General features: G+C 44.4%; 2 protein-coding genes across 2 annotated transcripts in view; both read left to right on the top strand.

Moving 5' to 3' along the window:
- The first annotated feature begins 490 nt into the window (after positions 1-490).
- On the top strand, positions 491-1,873 carry LOC105937414 (ribosyldihydronicotinamide dehydrogenase [quinone]). The gene is given in 7 exon segments (XM_012878719.3): positions 491-598; positions 757-924; positions 1,003-1,133; positions 1,201-1,314; positions 1,381-1,482; positions 1,561-1,645; positions 1,648-1,873. Coding segments are annotated over 7 exon segments (780 nt in total). The 5' UTR covers positions 491-594; the 3' UTR covers positions 1,824-1,873.
- An 11,726-nt stretch (positions 1,874-13,599) lies between these two features.
- Positions 13,600-23,944, top strand: part of LOC105937405 (ATP-binding cassette sub-family G member 4-like) — a 41,554-nt gene continuing 31,209 nt past the window's right edge. The window contains exon 1 of the mRNA XM_012878708.3: positions 13,600-13,640. The gene's annotated coding sequence lies outside the window, so the exon portion shown is untranslated. The remainder of the gene's footprint in view (positions 13,641-23,944) is intronic.

Here is a 23,944-nt window from a genome sequence, read left to right as displayed (position 1 = left end):
ATTTTTTTATAAGTGAGGATGTATTCCCAGCATCAAGAACCACAGCTTTCTTCTAAAACCTTTGCTTCTATGTAGTGCAGGAGCCACCAAGTGCCGACCGGGGTCCATTAGCGGAAGTTCAAGAAAGGTCCAAATTTGGTCCTACAGTAAAAACAGATGAGCAGATGAACCCATTCTGTAATGTTTTAGATTTTCAGTGACAAATTTGTGATGTTTAAGGAGAGGATTACCAGGCAACACTAGCTTCAAAGGTGGGTTTCACCCACACAAAGCTTTACTGATAGGCTCAAAGTAGGAAAAAATAGACTGTCTTAAAGTAGATGATGAGTGACAAGGTTGTTGGAAGATTAAATTTCCCTACATTCAGTGGTATAACAAATAAAAAATAATGTTTTTAAATTTAGAGATGAATGCGGATGTAGGAGAGAGACTAATCCTCCCACCAGATTGATTGGCGACTCTAATTGCTAATTGGTCCCATCTGAGAAGGCTCCAGGTGGTAAAGATGTATAAAAGCAGCATTTTAAGCCTGGAACATGAGCACATCATTCTTTTTGTTAACCAGCTGATTAGTTCAGAACCAGCAGCAGCAGAATGGGTAACTATTCTTCTTGTTGTCTCTATATTTAAAAATCTGTTGTATAAGTTGAACACAATTAGTGTTCAACTTATACATTAGGGGATTGACTGTTTTCTGTTCAGTATTTAACTGATTTTAAGAGTTAAATCCAGTATTTATTTCCCCCCATGTTGTAGCAGCAAAGAAGGTCCTGATTGTGTATGCTCACCAGAGCTCTGGATCATTCAATGCTGCAGCTAAAAATGCTGCTGTTGAGGTTCTGACTGCTCAGGGTTGCACAGTGGAAGTCTCTGACCTGTATGCCATGGGTTTTAAAGCCACTGCCACAGCAGAGGACATCAAGGGTATAAAATAACCTAGGCTGATTAAAATGTATTCTATCAATACTTTTGTCATGTGTGAAACATCCAATCCTTTCACAGGAGACGTAAAGAATGCTGATAACTTCTGTTACTTGGAAGAGTCCAAACTGGCATGGGAGCAGGGGAAGTTGTCTGACGACATCACAAAGGAGCAGTCTAAGCTCACTGAGGCAGACCTCATCATTTTTCAGGTATTGTTGGATAGTGGTGGTGTGATAAATGCTCCATGTTGTATTAACACTAATCCCCCTGCGTCAGTTCCCCATGTACTGGTTCAGTGTTCCTGCCATCCTGAAGGGCTGGATTGATCGGGTGCTCACAAATGGCTTTGCCTTCTCACAAGACAAGCACTACAGTCAGGGAGTCTTCCAGGCAAGCACTAAAAGTAATTCAAAGGTGTGTAAGATGTCATGTGTAAAACCTGTTTACCTCTTTCAGGACAAGAAAGCCATGTTGTCCTTCACCACTGGGTCTCTTGAATCAATGTTCAGCCCAACTGGTATTAATGGAGACATGAATGTTACACTGTGGCCACTGCAGGTATTGTACCCCCACATGAGCAGGCAACCATAAACCAGGAGTAAAGTGACGCCATCAAAGCATCTCTTCTCTCTGCAGAACGGCATCTTGCACTACTGTGGCTTCCAGGTTCTGGCCCCTCAGATCTTCTGGGCTCCCTCTGCTGCTGCAGTTGAAGATCGCAAGGCTTACTGGAGGAAAAGCCTCTCTCCTCCGTTCCTCTAGATTGTTTTGATGAGGCGGCTTTCCAGCTGAAACCTGCTGTGCATGAGAAACATGCCAGCGAGGAGTTTGGCCTAACGGTGGGCATCCACCTGAACAAGCCACTGCCCCCTCACAGCCAGATGAAGGCTGGGTGCTGATGTTACCTTGACTGAGCAATAAAAGCTGGTTTATTCTGAAGTTGTATGCATTTAATTGTCGAGTGCACTAATTTGCTCAAGTTGGGCAAATAAAGCAACCATTGTCATGATCTGTCATAATACATTCTGAGAAAGTGGAATATGGTGAGCAATGCTCTAAATCGGTGGTTCATTTGACAATCTGCTGGTTTCTATTGACTGAAATAACAGGATGCTGTTTTTCTTTAGACTCTAAAACTGACCAACTCAAAGTCATAAATCAAATGTACAATGATGCTTCCTTTACTACGCATCACCATACGGTTTATTGAGCAGTTTAAGGTTCAGTGTTTAAAAACAATCCTTTAACTCTCACGACTTGACTACCTGGAAAAATTTTGGAAGCTTGTCAACTAGGTAATCAATAACATGAGCTTGATCTTCAAATTAAGTACCTGTGTGGGCAGGGGAAAACTACAGGTAACGCAAAACAGATTTGGCCGACCCCATTTTTAAACTTGTGTATTACTGGCTGGGAGTTGCTGAAAAGGGGAAGATCAAATCCTTCACATCTCTGACACCCAGGATGCACAAAACCATTTTTCATTGCACTTTTTAAAGCACTGACATTTCATTTTAGAACTACAATATTGTAAGACATGAATGCATCTTTTTAGATGTACTATGCTTAAACATCAGTCTTGTCCCTGGCCATGCACATGCATGAACAGCTGGCACTCAGCGCTTGCCCATAAAATGCTGCCGCCAAGCACAAAATGTCAGCATTCCCATTGGATCAAAACATTCTAACAGCATAAACTTATGGGTTACTTCACTAGACATGTTTCTGTGTATTTATCCTTCATAAACATGTTCATATTAGCCGATGAGTGCTGGAGCAAGGGAGAGAAAGCCGGGGTTTGATACACATCTTGTTTTTGTCCACAGTGCTCAAGCTTTACTTAGTGGTGAAATATCGCTTAAAGCTCCTTTAAAGACAAAAATGGTTTTGTCAGTTCTGCAAACCAGAAGACAAAACTTTTCTGACTTTAATAAAATATTACAGCTGAAAAATGAAATATATCCCTGTTTATCATTATTCTACTGGTTGGTGCATCAGTGACATGTCAAATGTTAAAGCTGAGCAGAGCTTCTCCAGCCCTATTGAAAGAAAAGCTTCCCTTCAGCTCTTTAAGTTATCAGTTTAAAGTAACAGACCTGTCCAGGGTGGACGATGTCTCTTGCTAATCGACTGCTGGAGAAAGGCACTATAAGCATGCCACAATATAAAAGGTGAATCATAAAATTATGTTATACACCAAGCCTCCATCTTGATAGTGTTTGATAGTCCTTTTTGAGCCGAAAAATAATTTGCTCTCTGGCATGATTAACAAATGTAAACAGATGTGGCGACATCTAGTGACAGTATTGCAAAAATATAATGTTGGTTTGCTTGACTAATAAATAAAGCCTGACCCTCTGAAATACCTCGCAAAAAAGCGTCAGGTCGGCGTGATAGAAGACCAACTGTTATTAATTAAATAAACTAATCTACAAAAACTTTACCTGCCTCATATCAGAACATTTACACATGTCAATCAACTCTGCGGTCACATCTGAGCCTCGGCAGGTTTAGTGTTTGTTTCAGTGAACACCAACATTCGTACTGTATTCCCAGCGACATTCTAGTCTTTTCCCTCTTTGAATAATTTTTTGTGCTTTTCTTGACTGGATCTTGGACTTTTCTTCATTGTTTCGCCTGGAGATGCTAATAGCTGTTAGCCGCTTCATTGTTTTAACCCCTGCTGTGCATGTGCAGTACGAATTTCCATTAAAATCATAAATAAACATGAAAAGGCTTTATTTACTAACAACAAAAAACAAAGCATAAAAACCAAAATAACAACTAATACACCCGCAGGAAGTGATAATCTTTTCTAAAAACTTTGCAACTAGAATAAGCTACTGACATATACATTTAAAAAGTCAAATAACGTAACTATGCACCTTTAAAGATTAGACAAGGTATTTTTCGCTTTGGCTTAATTGCATGATGGGTTTTTTCCACGTTACCATTCAGAATCAGAATCAAGTTTATTGCAAAGTAGGTTTGCACTTACAAGTAATTTGACTTGGTGTTGATGGTGCAGACAAAAAAAAATAAGATAGAATAGATATATATACAGAAGCTATATACACTCAGCAGACTGTGCGTTAATGTAACGCAGAAGCTTGTAAGTCCTGAACGGGGGAGAGAGACAGTGTCCAGTGTCACTCTGGGCCTTGTTGATAAGGCCGGTAGCAGATGGGAAGAAACTGTTCTTGTGGCATGAGGTTTTGGTCCTGATGGACCGCAGCCTCCTGCCAGAGGGAAGTGTCTGAACCACCAGCAGGCAATGTGGGTGAAGTGTTTGCCCAAGGACATGACTGAGACCATCATAGCGCTCAACTGTTTTAGCCAATCACAGTATCAAATTTCAATTTTCAATTCAATTTTTCAGATTATTTATACAGCGCCAATTCATGATACATGTCATCTCAAGGCACTTTCCAAAGTCAAATTCAATCAGATTATACAGATTGGATCAGATTATACAGATTGGTCAAAACGTTTCCTATCTAAGGAAACCCAGTAGATTGTAGTAGATCTTGACAAGCAGCATTCACTCCTCCTGAAAGAGCATAGAGCCACAGGGACAGTCGTCTGTATTGTCCATGGCTTTACAGCAATTCCTCATACTGAGCAAGCATAAAGCGACAGTGGAGAGGAAAACTCCCCTTTAACGGGAAGGAAAAACCTTCAGCAGAACCAGAACCAGGCTCAGTATGAACGGTCATCTGCCTCAACCGACTGGGGGTTAGTGAAGACAGAGCAGAGACACAAAAGCACAGAAGCACACATTGAACCAGGAATCCTTTCTATGTTTTATGATAGTGGATGATCTATCTTCCCTGGATGATGTCACAACTAACAGAACGCCAGACCAGGTGTACCTACTATGAAGAAAAAAAATGACAGAGAACAAAAAGGTAAAAGATGAAGTAACAAGCAAGCAATGTAAATTGGAGAACAGTAGGAGAACTCAGCAGAGTGAGAAAAATAGACCCTGATATCCTCCAGCAGCCAAAGCCTACAGCAGCATAACTATAGAGATAGCTCAGGGTAACCTAAGCCACTCTGACTATAAGAATTATAAATGAATGTAAGCAGAGGGCGTCATGAGAAACCACAACATGGTAAGCTAGTCAAGGCACTGTTCTTTTGTCAAAGAAGAAATCGTAGATTCTTTCAAAACAGCTGTGATATATGCGTGCATCCTCCTGTCCTGACATGTTTATGTTGGTTCAGCTGTGGGCTCAGCAGCTCTTGCTTCGTCAGAGGGGTATGTCCCGCCTTAAACTGTAATACTGCAATGTGACTGGCCCGAATCGTTTTTGGTTTGGTTACAAACAGTTGAAGCAGGAGCAGTACAAGGTGGATTCCCGAGTGTTTTTGAATGCACACTGTGAGAATTCATCTTGCAATTCTAAATGCAGTGACCATACTTTACAAATCTTGTAAGAACAAAGTGAATGTCTTTTTGAAGTCACTTCGTTCAGCTTTATTGACATCACAATTTTCCATCGATGTCAATGCGTTTTACATGTTAAAAAATCAAACTTGTTGAACTGGTTCAGATTATTCACCTAACCTAATTCTGGCACAAAAAAGTCATAGTATGAATACAGCCCAAATAGAGTCAGAACTACGGTATATGTTAAATGTGGAAAACATGTAGCGTGGCAATGTGCCTGCTTAAATAAGGACTGATTGACTCCAGTGTGAACAGTCCTGAGCAGACTGATCTTTACTCCACATAAAAATACATTTTCCAAATCGGTGTCATGTGCCTTCAGGTCAAAGGCTGCTATCATCATTTGCTAATGGGTTTGGCTGTTTATGATATTCATAATTATAATTTTACATGCACAAAGTGTCTGGTGTTGTTTTTATTTATTTTTTTGTGTTACCTTGTAAGATGATTTTCTGTTAAATAAAATTTCCCAATTTGACTTATGCACCCAACAGTCCTGTTCTAGGGTCTGGCATTCAGACTATAATGGGCATATTTACTAAACTGCAACAATGTTATATGTTTTGTTTTTACTTCATGAGTTTTGTTTAGTTGAAAATGTCAACACTTATGGTCATTTTTCAGGTTATGGATTTTCTGTTACATTTTAGATTAAGAAACATATTCATTTAAGCCGTCAGTATTGCGGTTTATGTCATGTTCATACTTAAAGTTTTCATTGACGTCCATGAGTTTCCTCATCGCTCCCAGAAGGATCCATCCATGTACCACCTCAGTGCTGTAGGTCACAGGATTCTTGTTCAATAGGCTGTTTTTCACCACCACTTCAATGGGAACCGGTTCATAGTCTAAAGGACACATTACCAAGCTAAGAACAGCAAGTATAACAATCTCTCCGTTTGCATTTTACTGAATTACTATGAAGCTTACTTTTCGTCAGAGTCCCAGAAAGCAGTAGCAGCAGGGATGTCAGGAGGAGAATGGCCGACGTCTTCATGGCTGTTTCAGGACAGAGTACGTCCAATCACCTGAACAACAAATCTGTAATGACTGGAATAAACCACCGGGTGCCTGAGTTTTAACAGTCATTGCTCTTTTCACAAAGGAGTGGGCTGAACCCAGTTGATCTCAGTTAAATATTTGATAATACTGACTGTAAAGCCAAATCAAATATCAGCTGTTGGTTTTGTGACACAACACTTCTGATAAAATTTATAATGGACAATAGCAGGCTTATACACTGCATTATGTGATAAGGCCAGCATGCAACCATGATGCAACTAGACTGATACCTTCAAAAGGAGTTGAACAAATGATCTATTAGGTTGGGTTAAGTATGGTATCATGAACAAAAACTTCCATGTCAGCATGAAGAAGCAAAAAAAAAAAAAAAAAAAAAAAAAACGAAATGGAGTTTTGGACTTTTTGTATGAATATTTTTGTCACTTTATTACATAGTAGGAACAATTTCAAGAATGTAATACCTGCTGGATCATGTCTCAATTACTTTATAATCCTTAATGTACTAATAAAACATCTTTGCTAAATTAAAAGGGGTAATTATTTGATGACTGCAGATGGTAAAATAAAAAATTATGTTGGAAGAGAAAGAATCATCCAAATTTATTTAGCTGCATATTTTTCAGAATCTCCTCTGATAGAGACAATGTGTGTGTCGAGGATAGTGTGTACAATCTTCCTCTCGCACCACTATTAGTTTTGGAGCGCCACAAGGCTCAGTGCTTAGGCCCCTCAGTATGCTTCAAGCTGCTAAGAATATTTTAAAGCACAGGATAGGTCTTGATTGTTTTGTTAATGTTACTGTATATTTGAATTAAATTTAAATCTAGGTTTGCTTATTAATGCAGGAAATCAAACAGTAAATCAGACAAGTGTGTCTGGTAGGATAAACAAAGTCTGGAAGACTTTTGATTTGCTCAACTTGATTTCAAATAATTACCTGAAAACATATTCCATCAAGTCACCATTGAGAATAATAATTTGACCTCTAGTAATAATGTAACTAACCTTCATGTTATTTTTGACTTGGGCATTTTCTTAGTGCCATATACAAGACGTTTATAAGATCTCTTTCTTCTGTCTGCACAATATTGCCAGAATTAGAAGTATCTGTTCAAAAGTGAAACAAAAAGATGTTCATGCATTTGCAACTTTGCTCAACTGAAATTAATTTTCACTGTAAAGATATTAAAAAAAACACTTGATGTTCAGCTGATCTCAGCTGATCCAAACGGCAATTAATAATTGGTCTGATTAAAATAAAAGGAGAAATGAAATGTGTCCGACATAAGATTCTATTCGTTGGATTCTAGTTTTATCGAAAACAGAATTTAAAATTCTATGTTTAGAATTGAGCCTCCAGTTTATAGTTAGAGTGACTTATGTTAACCTTAGCTCTCTTCATAAAGGACAGTACACCTGGTCCAGTGTGTTTATATTTATCTTGGTCTCTGACTTGGCTTGTCAGAATGAATAGAACTGAGCTGTCTTCAAGTTCCACCCGAAATCCAAATATTCACAAAACTAATGCCTTTCAGCATGTTTTAGAGTAATCTGTTAATTTCAGTTCTCTGTAAAGTTTGTAAACTGAGAAAGAAAAGAAAACGGCACATTCGATTAGGAACAGGACAGAACTCTGTGGAAATGTACAGCAATCCAGAATTTTGTTAGGCTTCTGCCAACCCACTAATTTATTAGCCATCCAGCCAAGCAATCATTTACGAGTAAAAGTTGTATAAACACACATCAAAAGGTTTAGTTCCTGCCAATGTCCAATATTAAAGATAATAATATCACATCAGGATTTGAGTTTATTGCTGAACTCAAAGTTAAAGTTCTCATGAAAGTACTCATTGATAAGGTAAGGAAATTACCTGCTATGGAATTACTATTGGTTCTTTTATAGCCCGAAAATTAAACTTTGGACACGTCCATTTCATGTTACCATCTTTAGTGTAGAGTTATTTGAAATGTAAGCCCCTTACAAACAGATGGGAACTTAGTTCCTAGTTTTATTCTGAGCTGAAACTGTTGTGACATGTCATGATGTGTTCTCTCTTTTTCAGATTTTCCAAATTATTTTTTATAACAATCCCAACAATTATTCTGTGTGTTTTAAAGCGTTCTCAATAACCGAAATCTTAATAGTGACATGTAAGTTAGGGTTAGGGTCTGCCGGGCTTGTAGAAACCAGTAACTAGACCAAGGGTCTGGTTACTGGTTTCCTTCAGGGATTGGTAGAAGGGGAGATTCACAAAATATGTGTCAAGTACTTCAGTTTAAATTTAATCAGGAAATCTAGTCTTTTTTTATGGATCAAGGATCTCTTTTTTTGGGATAGAGTAAATGCAAATGTAAATAAAACTTCATCAACCCTGAAAAAAAATCTCTCTTGCGGAAAAAAACGTTTACATAATTATACAGCTGTTTCTATGTCTTGCCCTGTGATGGACTGGTGACCCATCCAGGATGTACCCCTCCTCTCACCGTATGACCTCTGGGGATAGATACTTTTTATTTTAGATTTAAAATGGATTATGGGCATTTTTATTTATTTATTTGAAAGGTTGTTATGCATAGTAATATGTCAGCAGCACAAGCTTGAATAACACTGGGGGTCTGCATGCTTAATTGAATGTCTGAGAGGAATCATCATACAGTCTGGCTGCAATTCACCACTTTACAATCTGCATTGGCAGTTTCCCGCCTCATAAATGAGCATACTCATGGGTGAGAGTTGCATTGAGGGCCGCACATTTACCCGTTAGTTTTTTGTTTTTTATAGATAAGATAGATAAGCAAGTTTCAGCCCTTGTTTAGTGAATATGCAAGTTTTATAAATGAGGCCTCAGGTGAGGTAGAGATTCTAGAGACAATTGAAGTACTGAAAAAGCAACATTATCAGCAAAGATTTACCTTCAGCAGGGTCTTTTACAAAACATCAGCGTAAGGTTGTGTGGAGCTGTAACAGGACCAAAGTGTAGACAAGAGTTCGGGAACCTCATGATGATGAGGAATAATAACTTATTATAAGCAAAACAGCAACATACTTACAAGCAGGGCAGGTGAAGACAAGGATCATGGATAACACAAGAAGAAGACCAGAAATGGGGTAGCATAATGGAGGACCTGGCAATGAGTGAGGGGGAACTGACAGAATAAATAGGAAAGTACAAGAGGAGGCAGTGGGGAAGGCAGATGAAAGCATTCAGCACAGATAAAAGGTGTAATGGTAATTAGGCTGGGGGAGAGAGTGTCATGATTTAGGTTTTTGTTTGTTTGTTTTGGACTTTTCCAGACTTTTCTCTTTCAGCCACCATCCTATCAGCTCTGTCCACTCCTCAGCCACCACTCTGCTCTTGATCAGATCCACCTGATGCACTAAACAGAGTCAACTCTGCTCACCTGTTCACCTGGCTACTTATACCTGCCTCAGTCATCCACTCTCTGCCAGAACGTCTTGCTTTTTGCGTACTGCCGCTGTGCCTATACCAGTTTCTATGTGCTCAGCCAGTTGGATTCTTCTGCCCTGTTGTGTTCAGCCCACACTGCTTGATGCTGTCTGTGTCTGCGTGCTGCACAAATTCTGCCTGTTTCCCTGTGAGTACCAGCTACTTTCTCGGCGAATTCTAGAGGTTCCTCGGTACACATCGCCTGTTCTGGTTAGCCCCTGTCTTCATTGTCTCATTTGTCCTGTCATTGCCTGCATCTTCTGATCAGTCTGATTCTGCCTGCCTGTCTCACCTGCCACTACTAATCTTTCTGGTTTGTCTTGATTACCCTTACTCATCCCTGAAAAGAATCTGCAATGTAACTCTGTTTCCGGCTGAATATCAGGTTCGCCAGCTTTATCCATTACAGAGAGAGTTCAATTATCTGACTGGGATTAAAGAAAAGCAGAACCTAACCAGAATACAAAGCCATGGTGGATGAACACACTATGACAAAATATAACTAAAGACAGGCAGGCAGGGACTTAAGGATCTAACTGGAACAAGAGTAACTTACTGAATAATAAAAACCAGAATTAAATACTTAAATAATGACAGGAAAGAACAGAATCAGACTAACAATACGAAAGAGGTGAAAACAGCAACAGACTGGACGATCCCCAGGAGCCTAAAAATATTAAAAGAACTGGGGATGGTGACAGAGACCACACCACCACCACCCCTCCCCCCAGGGCAGATCCCAGACTCCCTATCAGTCCATCCATCCATCCGTTCATCCATGCCTCCATCCATTTTCTAACCCCTCTATCCCTGAGGGATACTGCTGTACCTATCTCCAGCTGTCAGTGGGCGAGAAGCGGGGTGCACCCCGGACAGGCCGCCAGTCTATCGCAGGGCAACAGAGACACACAGGACAAACAACCACTCTCGCACACACTCACACCCTATCAGTCCATGAAATTAAAATAACAAAACAACAACAAACATGAACCCAACCAGGGCTGGCAGAGGGGGGTTGGAAGGACGGCAAGAACCAAATCCTAAACCAAAGGAAGCTGTGAGGTCGTACCGGTGAGGACGAGGGTTCAGGAGGATGGCCTTGAAGAAGTCCCGACAAGACATACAGTCCTTTGACGTCGGGAGAAACCTGGGAGGCTGGCACTGCAGGACATGGTCTGAGGTTGGCGGCGACAGATGTGGCTTAAAGGCTGGCAGGGTAATGGCTGGTGGCGGCAGCTCAGGAACACAAGAAAAACCCAGTTGGTAGCCCACCGGGTGCTGAGGAGGAACCTGGACCTGGTCCCTGCTGGCTAGACCCTGGAACCTGATGCTGCGGGTAGTAACCAGGAGTTTTATTCTGCAGGCTGGAACCCTGCAGGCTGGCACAGGAGGCCTGCAGGCAGGAGCACTGCAGACTGGAACCAGGAACTTGCTTTGGAGGACTGGAACCAGCAGCTGGGCTCAGAGGACTGGAATCAGGTGTCTGGAGACTCCTCACTGGCTTATGACTAGGATGTCCATGGCCCTGCTGCAGAGGTCCCATGTTGTTGACAGCACCTACGACACAGGGTGGAAGTAGCTGCAAACAGGCAGGAAATGTGAGTCTGCACCTCTAGAACAGGGGCACCAGCCACAAAGACAGGCGTTTATGCTTTGGGCTGATCCATAACGGCTGGGGATAAAACACCAGGCAGAGCATCAGATACTGGTGAGTTGGGCTGAGCAGCAGAGGCTTGACTTGATGTGTCTGACAGGGCAGCAGAGGCTTGAATTAGTGCGTTGGGCCAAGCTGCAGAGGCTAGAGATGAAACACAGGGGTGAGGTAAAGATAAAGATCAGGTAAAGATCAGGATCATGGGTAACACAAAGAGAACACAAGAAAAGGGGTGACATAATGGTGGACTTGACCATGGACCGCGGAACCGGTAGGGCCGGTAGGGCCGCGGCCCTACCTACTTTTGATGATCAAGTCCTCCCCCGCGCTTGTCGGCCGCGGTTGTCTCTTCACCCCCCCACTCCGCGAAAAGCGTGTCTCTCCCCGCTGCGCGCCCCAACCCCCCCCCCCCCCGCTCGGCCGCGTTTGCCTTACAACCCACCCCCCCCCCCCCCCCCCCCCCCCGCTCGGCCGCGTTTGCCTTACAACCACCCCCCCCCCCACCCCGCTCGGCCGCGTTTGCCTTACAACCACCCCCCCCCCCCCCACCCGCTCGGCACCTGGTCTGATGAGCCCGACCAATGTAAAATGCGTTCCGCGGTCCATGGACTTGACAATGAGTGAGGGGGAACTGACAGAATAAATAGGAGAGTAAGAGAGGAGACAGCGGGGAAGGCAGGTGAAAGCAGTCAGCACAGGTAAAAGATGGAATGGTTATTAGAGTGAGGGAGAGAGAGCAATGATCTGACAGGGATAGGAGGAAAACAGAACCTACCAAGAATACAAAGCCACGGTGAATGAATAAACTATGACAAAATAAAGCCACTAATTGAACTGAAGACAGCCATGTAGAAAAATAAGGATCTAACTGGAACCCAGAGTAACTTACTAGATAATAAAGAGCAGAATATTAAACAAGGACAAGAAAGAACAGAATTAGACTAATAAACAATACTAAAGAGGTGAAAACGCCAACAGACGGAACGATCCCCAGGAGCATAAATATATTCAAAGACCTAGGGATGGTGTCAACAAGAAGTTTTTACATAAGTACAAAAAAACTGTACCACAAACACAATTCAAATCAGCCAATCAGATTTTCACACAGAAATTGGCAGACCAATCAGGGGATGGGGATTTTTGGTTGGTTGGAGCAGAGCAAGAACATCACAATAACAATTAGTTGAAATAAAGTTTTGTGCATATAAACTGAGTTACTGTAGTTTGTGAAGGGGGAGAAACAACACATTTTCAGTAATACATTTATAAATTTTCCTGCATGCTGCATGGCATTTTTCCTTCCCCCACCAAGTCTACCTTCTGGGCGTTTAACTCCAAAGTAACAAAGACTCTTGGACCTCAGAGTTTATGGTTGGCAAGTTTTGATCTGTCGCCACATCTGGCTCCTTCTCTAAGAACTTGAAGAGATTCAACTGTGTGTTAAACATCTGCAAGAACCACATTAAAAACTTAACTTTTATGCTTAGGTATAATTTCAAAGTAAGATCAATTTTCTTAGCAAGTACTCTCATTTAAATGTGATACTGTACCCCACAAGAACATGTATAAAATTAGCTGGAAGGTTTAAGACCCTTAACACGTGGGCTATACAAAGTGTTTTCCCACATATTTGTGTAACCAGATCCATATCAACCAACTGGTGGACAAATATTATATTTGTGTAGAACAATATGGGCCAGGTCGTGTGAACACATCTGTTCTGCTTTTTCTCATGTTAAAAACATGAACTAATCTAATGTAAGTTGTTGCCAACCACACAAAACTGACATCAACTTAGTAAATGACCTAAATAAAAATTGTTACACAAATTCAACACCTGTTCTCCTTACTCCATCTGTCTGTCAGAGGATTGTAGCGCAGAGCAGGGCCCTAAAAGGATTTAAGAGTCCCTGCTAAACTCCCCAGGCCTCCCTCCACCCCTCCCTTCTCCTCCAGTGTTGATCCGCCCTCTCCACTCTCAGTGAGCAGAGATGCTGTAGATGCAGATGACTGCTCTGAAAGCAGTACAGTGTGAATGCAGCAGGCGGGGAGGACAGCAGCATCCTGAGAGACTCTAGAAGGAAGGAAGGAAGGAAGGAAGGAAGGACAGCTACACTTCAACTGGACAGCAGTTCATGTAAGGTCTCCATTTTGCTGCTAATTCTTTTATAAATATGTGTTCTCGAGGCTTGTTGAAGATGATGAACCACCTTGGAACTTTTACAAGTCCTAAAAATGTATTTAAGTTTGTCTCACTTCTTTATAATGAGAGAAACAGGAGAAAACTATATATTTTGTTGTACAGTTTTTCTGACTTGTTTCATGTAAAGCACTTCATTGTACAAGATTTCAAAGTTAGGTAGTTTTTACAAAGCATTCATGAAGTGTTATCAACCACATATTAAGGAAAATAGATGCATTTCTCCCCTAAGTAAAAACAAATCCCTTTTGTGTGAGATTATATAACTGACTGCGTTGATTCAGGATACAGTTTTAAACAAACTTCCAATTTTGTTATTTTTCATCAAGCCATAACATCCATGAAAGTAGTCACAGTGGCACCTGACTGAGTCTTTTTTGTGTGCAAATTATTGAACATAGGTCCATCTGAGACTGTTTGAAGTTCATCCTTGTGTACCCATATGTCGTCTGTCATCAGTAGGAATGGATTTTCATTCAAATTCATTGCTTTCAGTATGAGAAGTATTTGTACTTAAATTTGTGTAATTCATGCATTAAAACAAACCCTTACCTATTTCATTTTTCATGAAATGTTATGCATTTACCACAGAATAATAGAATTTTAGAGGGCATGGACTATTATACACTATTGGGGTTGAAAAATGTAACTACCTTACCTGTTTTACTGCCTCTACAATATTGCTACTACCAGCACAAGATCGAGACGCAGCTTCTTTGGGGGGAAGTGGTGGATTCATAGCACTGACCATGTATGATGATGGCTCATCTCTCACCCAAGACAAACTTTGCCCTACTTACTTACAGGTGTAACTGTGACTGTCTGGACCAAGACCTCACACACATAAATATTCCAAACGCATTTCCAGAAGACATAGGAAATTATTATTTTTTTAAGAATATAAACAAAATGCAGCAACATTAAATGTCTCACACTAATGTTTTATTCTCATTAGAATATGAGAGAGAGAGAAAGCTCTGGGGGAAGAAGATGGCAGAGTAGAGTAAAGCAGAGAAATCAAGATATTGAGACGGGGGGCACACTTTTAAGACTCTCAGTTGTGAGGCCTTCACTTTAACCCTTTTCTCTAGTTGGCAGAGCTCTACTTTTTTTTCTTTTAGTTTCCTACGAACTATGTTGGACTTGTTCCGGCCTTTCCCTCAGCCTGTTCTGCCAACTTGTCGGCATCATTTTCAACCGACTCACAGACACTCCTTAGTATCTGATGCTGAGTTCTGCGGTCCAACAGCTTCTCCTCTGCTCCCTTCCTCTTCAGAGCATGTGCTGCACTCTCCTTCTTTTTTCTGTCATTTGCCAGGTACAGTCTGTGCTGAGATCTTGCAGACGTAGCAGAGGCGAGGAGCTTCTTTGTCAGAAAAACCTTTGAAACAACTCCACAACTGCTGATCAAGTCACAGACTGATTGCAGTGATTCCGGAGATTCTTCCTAGAGGTTACAGGTTTCCACCTCTTTTGTTGATTGAAATCCTCTTTCAACAGTGGCTTGCCCATGTGTCAGGACTCAGTCAGCAGGGCCACGCAGCTTGCTGCCGGTCCTGTTGTCATTTCTTTTCCACAGGTGCGCTGAGTCAACTAGGGGGTGGAGCCCACACACCTGCGGGTGGTTGAGCGACACTGGCAGCACTATAAGAACTGCACGCAGACAGCAGGAAGGTGCCAGAGTGTTATCAGTGTTGGTTTCACCTCGTGCTCCCTTTCGAATTGTCCTCCTGAGAACCACCTACGTGCAATCCTCCAAGATAAGTTCTCAGGTCCGCCTTGTGCTGACATCCTCGTATTCCTTCCTGCTGTCTCGGATCCCTGGATTCCCCAGTGCTGCTCGGGCCTGCGAAAGTCCCACCCTCTGGTCACTCGGACACCTGTGGCTCCGTCATCACACTGAGTCCACTCCATCTCCCCGGCTTAGGTCGTCTGGCCAGTGGTAAGCTTACGCTCCATCATACGGTTCCCCGTGTCCTTACCGCATCTAATCACCACTCTCGTTCCCTTAGTGTTTCCCGGTACCGTGTCCTCCTGGTTCCTGCCCGTGTCCTCTTCTCCAGAGACTGACTCATCACTAGCTCGTTGTTAAATAAATCCTTGTTTACGAATCTGCCTGTTTTCCCCGAGTGTTTTCTGCATGTGGGCTAAACACATCAAGTCGCCCACCATGACAGAAGAACACTCTGGCCAAACAGAAGCACTCGGTCGAACCATCACAGCGCAACAGGAACAGATTCGTGGGTTAGAAGCCGCCGTTGGTGGATTGCAGAACCAGCTTCAGGGTATGGCTGCTCAACTAGCACAGCTAGTAAACATAGCCAGTGCTAACTCTCAGCCAACCACTTCCGGGTCATCGGGCACAGCTCCCGAGCCTCTGCCTGAGATTGCGCCCTCACCGGTCACGGAGTCCTCCTCGCCGCCCCCCGAGAAATTTGCCGGGGATGCTGAAAGTTGCGGTGGTTTCTTGTTTCAATGCGCTCTAGTTTTTAATCGAGCGCCACATACTTTCGCCCCTGACTATGCCAGGATCTCTTACATTTTGCGGCTGTTAACGGGCCGTGCTCTTAGATGGGCAGAATCACGTTTTCCCGACTGCCAGCAGTTCGACTGCTCTTTCAGTGAATTTATCGCCGAGTTTAAAACAGTTTTCGCCGCCGAGGCTGATGAGACTCACGATTCCCAGCGCTTACTTACCCTGCGGCAGCGGGGCAGACGAGTCGCTGACTATGCCGTTGAATTCCGCACCGTGGCGGCAGCAGCCGGGTGGGAACAGCGGGCGCTTAAATCAGTGTTTTTACAATCCTTAGACGAGTCCCTTAAGGATGAATTTGCCCGAGTTGTAACACCTGAGTCTTTGAATGAGTGTATCGCACTGGCAGTTAGGTTAGATACCCGTCTGCGAGCCCGTGGCAAGAGCCGTCTCGAGCGAACACCAATTTTCCGCTCAGAGGGCAACGAGCGGACTTCCGCCAGAACTGAGGCGGCTCCAGCTCCGCCCTCTCCCCCTGAGCCGATGCAGTTGGGTCGTGTTAGACTGACACCTGATGAGAAGCAGCAGCGCCTGAATTCTCGTTTGTGCTTCTATTGCGCCTCTCCCGCTCACTTTGTAAACAATTGCCCGGATCGGCCAAAAGGACAGGTCCGTCGATTGTAAAGGAGAGATCGGCGGACCAACGGCAGTTATCTCCTTCCTCACCCCCGCGTCTCTGTTTGCCTGCTGTAGTCATGTCCGGTCGAGAGACTTATCAAATGTCCGCTTTGGTCGACTCGGGATGTGATTTCAATCTTATTGACGGGAATTTTGTTAAACAGGCAGGGATTGCTCTAGTAAGGTTAGAGGCTCCTCTTCAAGTAACTGCTCTGGACGGGATGAAGCTGCCCCCCATAACTCATAAGACGGTTCCATTAGAACTAGTGGTCTCCGGTAACCACAGGGAACGTCTGTCTTTCCTCATTTTTCCTGTTAATCAGGCATCAGTAGTTTTAGGTTTCCCGTGGTTGCAACATCACAATCCAAGGATAGATTGGGTCGACCGCAGAATTGACGCCTGGTCCGCTTCCTGTCATTCTGTTTGTTTAAGTTCGGCCGTTCCTCCCTCCTGTGGTTCTGCACCTCCTTCCGCGCAGATCGATCCCGAGTTGTTAAAACTGATACCGGAACAATATCGCGATCTAGGCGAGGTTTTTAGTAAGGAGCAGGCCAGCTCTCTTCCGCCGCATCGTCCCTACGATTGCGCTATCGATCTCCTGCCTGGAGCTCCTTTGCCCTCTAGCAGACTTTATAACATCTCGCAGAACGAACGACAGGCTCTAGAAAAGTATGTTAAGGAGTCTTTAGCTGCTGGGCTTATCCGCGCCTCATCTTCACCCCTAGGAGCAGGGTTTTTCTTTGTGGGCAAAAAGGACGGTTCCCTTCGGCCCTGCATCGATTACCGTGGTCTGAACGCCATCACTGTTAAGAATAAGTATCCGCTTCCCCTACTCTCCTCCGCGTTAGAACCAGTACGATCCGCCACCATCTTCACTAAGTTAGATCTTCGTAATGCTTACCACTTGGTACGGATTCGCCGGGGAGATGAGTGGAAAACGGCCTTTAAGACCCCGCTTGGACACTTTGAATACCTAGTCATGCCTTTTGGTTTGTGCAACGCCCCAGCAGTTTTTCAAGCTTTGGTTAATGACGTTCTACGTGATTTTCTCAACGTTTTTGTTTTTGTGTATCTCGACGACATCCTTATTTACTCTAGCAACCCATCAGAACACTATCAGCATGTCCGTCAAGTCCTTCAACGTCTCCGTGAGAACAAACTATTCGTTAAAGCAGAAAAATGTGAGTTCCATCAATCCACCGTCTCCTTCCTTGGCCTCATCCTAGAGGGGGGGCAGGTGCGATCCGACCCTGAAAAGATCCGTGCAGTTCTTGAATGGCCCATACCCAGGACTAGACGAGACCTTCAACGATTTTTAGGATTTGCCAACTTTTACCGTCGATTTATCCGGGGATATAGTCAGATCGCTGCCCCCCTTCACGCCCTCACCTCAGTCAAGGTTCCATTCTCCTGGTCCCCCGATGCTCAATCAGCCTTCACCAGTCTCAAGAACCGTTTTGCTCAGGCCCCCATTCTCATCTACCCAGACCCTTCCAAGCAGTTTGTCGTCGAGATCGACGCCTCCGACACAGGGGTCGGGGCCGTTCTCTCCCAGGTGTCCGCAGCTGACCAGAAACTCCACCCATGCGCCTACTTCTCCAGGCGCTTGTCCCCGGCGGAGAAGAATTACGACGTCGGGGACAGAGAGCTGTTAGCCATCAAGCTCGCCCTGGAGGAGTGGCGTCACTGGCTGGAGGGGTCCGAGCAGCCAGTACTTATTTGGACTGACCACAAAAACCTAGAGTACATCCAAACAGCCAAGAGACTCAACCCCCGTCAAGCCCGCTGGTCCCTGTTTTTTTCCCGCTTTAACCTCTCCATCTCCTATCGACCCGGAACCAAGAACATCAAGCCTGATGCCCTGTCCCGCCTGCACTCCTCCCCCGACTCGGTTGAGGAACCAGCAACCATCCTGCCTCCCTCCTGTGTGTTAGGCGCTCTCCAGTGGGAGGTACAAGATCTCATCGCCCGTGCTCTACCCACTGATCCCGATCCCGGAACCGGTCCACCTAACCGCATCTACGTCCCCTCTGCTGTCAGACCTCAAGTCCTCAAATGGGCTCATGCTGAGAAATTCTCAGCCCACCCCGGAATACATCGCACCCAGACCTTCCTAGCCCGTACCTTCTGGTGGCCTTCCATGTTTCAGGACGTCAAACAGTTCGTTCTCTCCTGTCCCACCTGTGCTCAAAATAAACCCACCAATAGACCTCCTGCCGGCCTCCTTCAGCCACTGCCTGTTCCCGAACGTCCCTGGTCCCATATCGCCCTCGACTTCGTTACCGGACTCCCGTCATCACAAGGGATGACTGTCATACTCACCATCATAGATCGTTTTTCCAAGGCCTGCCACCTCATCCCTCTCCGTAAGCTCCCGTCAGCTCTCCTCACGGCCCAGCTCCTGGTTCGTCACGTCTTCAGACTCCATGGCATACCAACTGAGATCCTGTCCGACCGTGGTCCCCAGTTCACGTCCCGAGTATGGAAGGAGTTTGCTGCAGCACTTGGAGCTCGCTACTTACTAACCTCCGGCTATCATCCTCAGACTAATGGTCAGACAGAGAGGATGAACCAGGAGCTGGAGACCACCCTACGATGCCTCACATCCAAGAATCCATCCGAGTGGAGCAAGTACCTCCCCTGGGTTGAGTACGCACACAACAGCCACATCTCCTCCGCAACTGGTCACTCCCCCTTTGAAGTATCCCTTGGTTATCAGCCCCCACTACTCCCTGAAGACAACACGCAGATCACAGTTCCCTCGGTACATGAACACATCTCTCGCTGTCGTCAAGTCTGGAACCAGACTAACCAAGCCCTCCACGAGACTGCCGAACGCAATCGCCGATTCGCTGACCAGCGGCGAGTTCCGGCCCCCGTTTATCGCCCTGGCCAGCGGGTCTGGCTCTCCACCCGTGATCTCCCCTCCCGAGCAGCCGCACGAAAGTTGTCTCCCCGTTTCTCCGGCCCATATGAGATTACCGCCATCGTCAACCCCACCACTGTCCGTCTTCGTCTCCCGTCCCACTCCCGTGTACACCCGACCTTCCACGTCTCCCTAATCAAACCCGTCCTGTCCAGTCCTCTGTGCCCTCCGGCCGAACCCCCTCCACCCACCCAGGACCATCAGGGACGGCAAATCCGACGGATCGTGGCCTCCCGTCCACGGGGTAGAGGTTTCCAATACCTCGTGGATTGGGTTGGCTGCGGTCCGGAGGAGCGTTCGTGGCTTCCTGGCTCCTCCATCCCGGACAAGTCCCTTGTCGATGCCTTCCTTACCTCCCGTCCTTCCTCGTCTTCCTCTGTGTCGCCGGGTGGCGACCCTTGAGGGGGGGGTGGTGTCAGGACTCAGTCAGCAGGGCCACGCAGCTTGCTGCCGGTCCTGTTGTCATTTCTTTTCCACAGGTGCGCTGAGTCAACTAGGGGGTGGAGCCCACACACCTGCGGGTGGTTGAGCGACACTGGCAGCACTATAAGAACTGCACGCAGACAGCAGGAAGGCGCCAGAGTGTTATCAGTGTTGGTTTCACCTCGTGCTCCCTTTCGAATTGTCCTCCTGAGAACCACCTACGTGCAATCCTCCAAGATAAGTTCTCAGGTCCGCCTTGTGCTGACATCCTCGTATTCCTTCCTGCTGTCTCGGATCCCTGGATTCCCCAGTGCTGCTCGGGCCTGCGAAAGTCCCACCCTCTGGTCACTCGGACACCTGTGGCTCCGTCATCACACTGAGTCCACTCCATCTCCCCGGCTTAGGTCGTCTGGCCAGTGGTAAGCTTACGCTCCATCATACGGTTCCCCGTGTCCTTACCGCATCTAATCACCACTCTCGTTCCCTTAGTGTTTCCCGGTACCGTGTCCTCCTGGTTCCTGCCCGTGTCCTCTTCTCCAGAGACTGACTCATCACTAGCTCGTTGTTAAATAAATCCTTGTTTACGAATCTGCCTGTTTTCCCCGAGTGTTTTCTGCATGTGGGCTAAACACATCAAGTCGCCCACCATGACACCATGGGACAGAAGGAGGAGACTTGTAAAACTGTAGTGAGTGAGGGTGAGAATTGTGTAAAGAATCACATCCAGTTTCTCCTTCATTGGTTTAAAGGACAGAAAACATTCACCTCTTCCTTCCATTGAAGCCAAGGTTGCTGTCTTTTGTCTTCTAAAAAGCTCCCTTTTGACAAATCGTCTCAGTAAACCCTTAAAATGACTAGAGTAACTGGAGTTTTGGTGTCATAAAGTCATCGCCATGTGCTGCACATATTGGATCTTATGAGGCGGTGTTGGGGCTTGGTACCTTTTTCTGCTTGACTGCATCAATGCAAGTTAAGAGCATGGGCCAAAAGTTGACAGCTCTCTCAGCATTTTCCCCTCACCGGTGGATGCAGGAAGATTGGAAGAATCTTTCTGCAAAGAAACCGATGCAGCCATGGCCATGTCTCAACACCATGCTGAAGATTTCCCCAATAAAAACTATTCATGTAAGTTTAAATGTCTCCTGTTTCCACCATGGACAAACTACATTTCTGAATTTAAGAACCCAGATCAATCCTTCATTCAGTTGTCAGTGTTAGTGTTTCCTCTTCTGTGTTAAGTTGTTGCTGTCAAATGTGGGGGGTCGTGTTGCCATGTAGCCAAGAGGTTCAACAGCATGTTGACTTCTTTAGAGGCAGAAGTGTAGTTTGTTGGCCGTAGTGGACTAAAAGGTAAATCTGTACACATTTAGGTGATTTGAGAGTTACAAGCTTTTGCAAAAGCACTCAGAAAACAATACAGCAATTTACTAATATTAGAAAATGTACTTCAGAATTTTTTAACTACTCAAGTACCCTTGAGTAAAAATTTCAACAAGTAACTTTTACGTGTAGTTGAATGAGATTTGACCACGAGGATCCATACTTGATTGTTTTGTCCACCTCTGGGTATTACACACACTCAAGCTGTATTATGGAATTGTGGCCCGTAGCTTTGCTGGGACATTATAAATGTGTTTAAATAGACCTAAGATAGAAAAATAATAAGAAATTAAGTTACTTATATGTGTTGCCACAAGTCTTCGGCCTCTGCATGTCCAAGGAACTGTGATCTGAAGTATGAAGACGTCACACAATCGTCTTTTTACATACGAACGTGAATGCCCAGTTGCTTCATTTTTTTGGCTGACTTGTTCAGAGACTCGTTGAACATGAGCCCCCTGTCGTTAATGCTATTCACAAGCAACTTCTTAAAATAAGGTGCAATGCCAAATCGAATTTTGTAAGCAAACTTGTCCTTGCCACATGCAAACATCTTGGAGTACGAGTGATGCCTGGCTGCGCTGTTCAGGCCCCACAAAACATCAGCTCTGAGCGCTGGCGTCTGTGTCAGCAAGGTCTGCTGCCTGTAGGCAGCAGACCTTGCTGGTAATACTGGTATGCCGCTGAGGTGTGACGGCAAAACTTGTGCCTGCAGCTGAGATTGAGGTTGCAGTTGCACTGTTCTGCGTAGCACCAAAAACAGGGATCTGTGTGTGAATCTGCTGCTGGTGAATGGTGGATCCTCAGTGTGATTTGATCGCCATAACACCATTCCAGGTCACATTAGCCTCGAGATAATTGTACATAAATGGCTAAAGTCAGTCTTTGAATGCCGGGTCATTGAGCCAAATGGGGTGAAAACTTAAATTTTCCCTTGTTCAAGCACTTCAAATGACTTGTAAGTCTCAACATATTAAGCGGTTCCAACACCAAGCATTTTTACAGCAAAACCAATTGAGTCTACCAACATCGGCTCTCGTCCTACTGTATTTAGTTATCTTTTTTCTTTTTTTTTGGAGATTTTTCACAGCTCTAGTGGCTCGCTTTTTAACACTGTAGGCTGACAGGAAGGGGGTGGAAGAGGAGGAGAGACATGCGGCAAAAGACCGCGGGTCGGAGTAGAACCCGGGTCGACCGTGTCGAGGACTAAGGCTTCCTTGCACGGGTCGCGCTACCCGCTGCATCACCAGCGCCCCCATAGTTACCATTTTTTAAAATAGATTTTATAGTCAAACGAACTTAAAAGAAAAAGTCAGCATCAATGGAAAAGTCAGAATATCTTGAAGGAGTGACGAAAGATTTTCTAAGTCAAACTCTCTTGATTACATTTTATTACCTTTCAGTGGCCTTAATTTGAGCTAATTTCATTTAATAACTTTTACTACCCTGCGGAAACCCTGACTATAATTGTATAACATTTTAAATGTTTATTAAAGATTAAAGAATTTAATCAAGTTTAGGTAACACTTGGTTTTGCACTGTTACAGATTTAAAGCATGTGGTGTCTTTTAGCCAGGAGAACAGATATTAATATTAGTCCACATTTAAAACACATTCTTTCGCCGTGCTGAAGCACTTGTTGCATTGTGTTTCTGTGAAATCAAACGGGAATGGTTAGTTTGCAGTTTTACATACAGTGTCTTGAAGTGACAGTAAGTAGCTACACACTGCTCAGCCCTCCGCAGCCACATTTTTGTAACAGTTAACCCCACATTTAAACTTGCTCACCCCTACTTAGTGAGTCAAAGAAATCAAGCGTTTAAAAGCGCAGCACCATTCATTCATCCAGACTGTTGCTATAACCTTTAAACGGAGCAGTTACTTAATTATGCTGCTCTAATAAGAAGCTTTTCAGCACTTATACACTGGGGAGGTTGTACATTTTCTTTAACATGAAATGGCCTCCTGGATGTCACACTTTGCTTTGCAGAAAAAAAAGTATTGGATTCAAATGCCAGCCTGGGGTCTCTCTGCATTGACTTGTATGTTCACAACATGTATGTGTGGGTTCTCTCCACGTACTCTGGCTTCCTCCTGCAGTTCAAAAACATGAACAATAAGTTAATTGGTCTCTTTAAACTGCCCTGAGATCTGTGCATGGCTGTTGGTTGTGTATGTCTGTGTTGCCCTCCCCAGGGGATAAATTCTCAGTTATCCACGTCATCGCAACAGCAAACAGGCATATATCGGAGGCAACTGATATAAGTGTCACCATTTGGATTTTTGTTGATGGTTTATTTTTGTACTTCTTGTTATTTAACCGGTTCAGTCTGCTCAGTTCACCTGCCAGTAGTCAGCCA

Source organism: Fundulus heteroclitus, chromosome 18 (genome assembly GCF_011125445.2).
Source record: "Fundulus heteroclitus isolate FHET01 chromosome 18, MU-UCD_Fhet_4.1, whole genome shotgun sequence".
NCBI lineage: Eukaryota > Metazoa > Chordata > Actinopteri > Cyprinodontiformes > Fundulidae > Fundulus > Fundulus heteroclitus.
The sequence above is the reverse complement of the archived record's forward strand: the minus strand, read 5'-3'. Positions and strand labels throughout refer to the sequence as shown.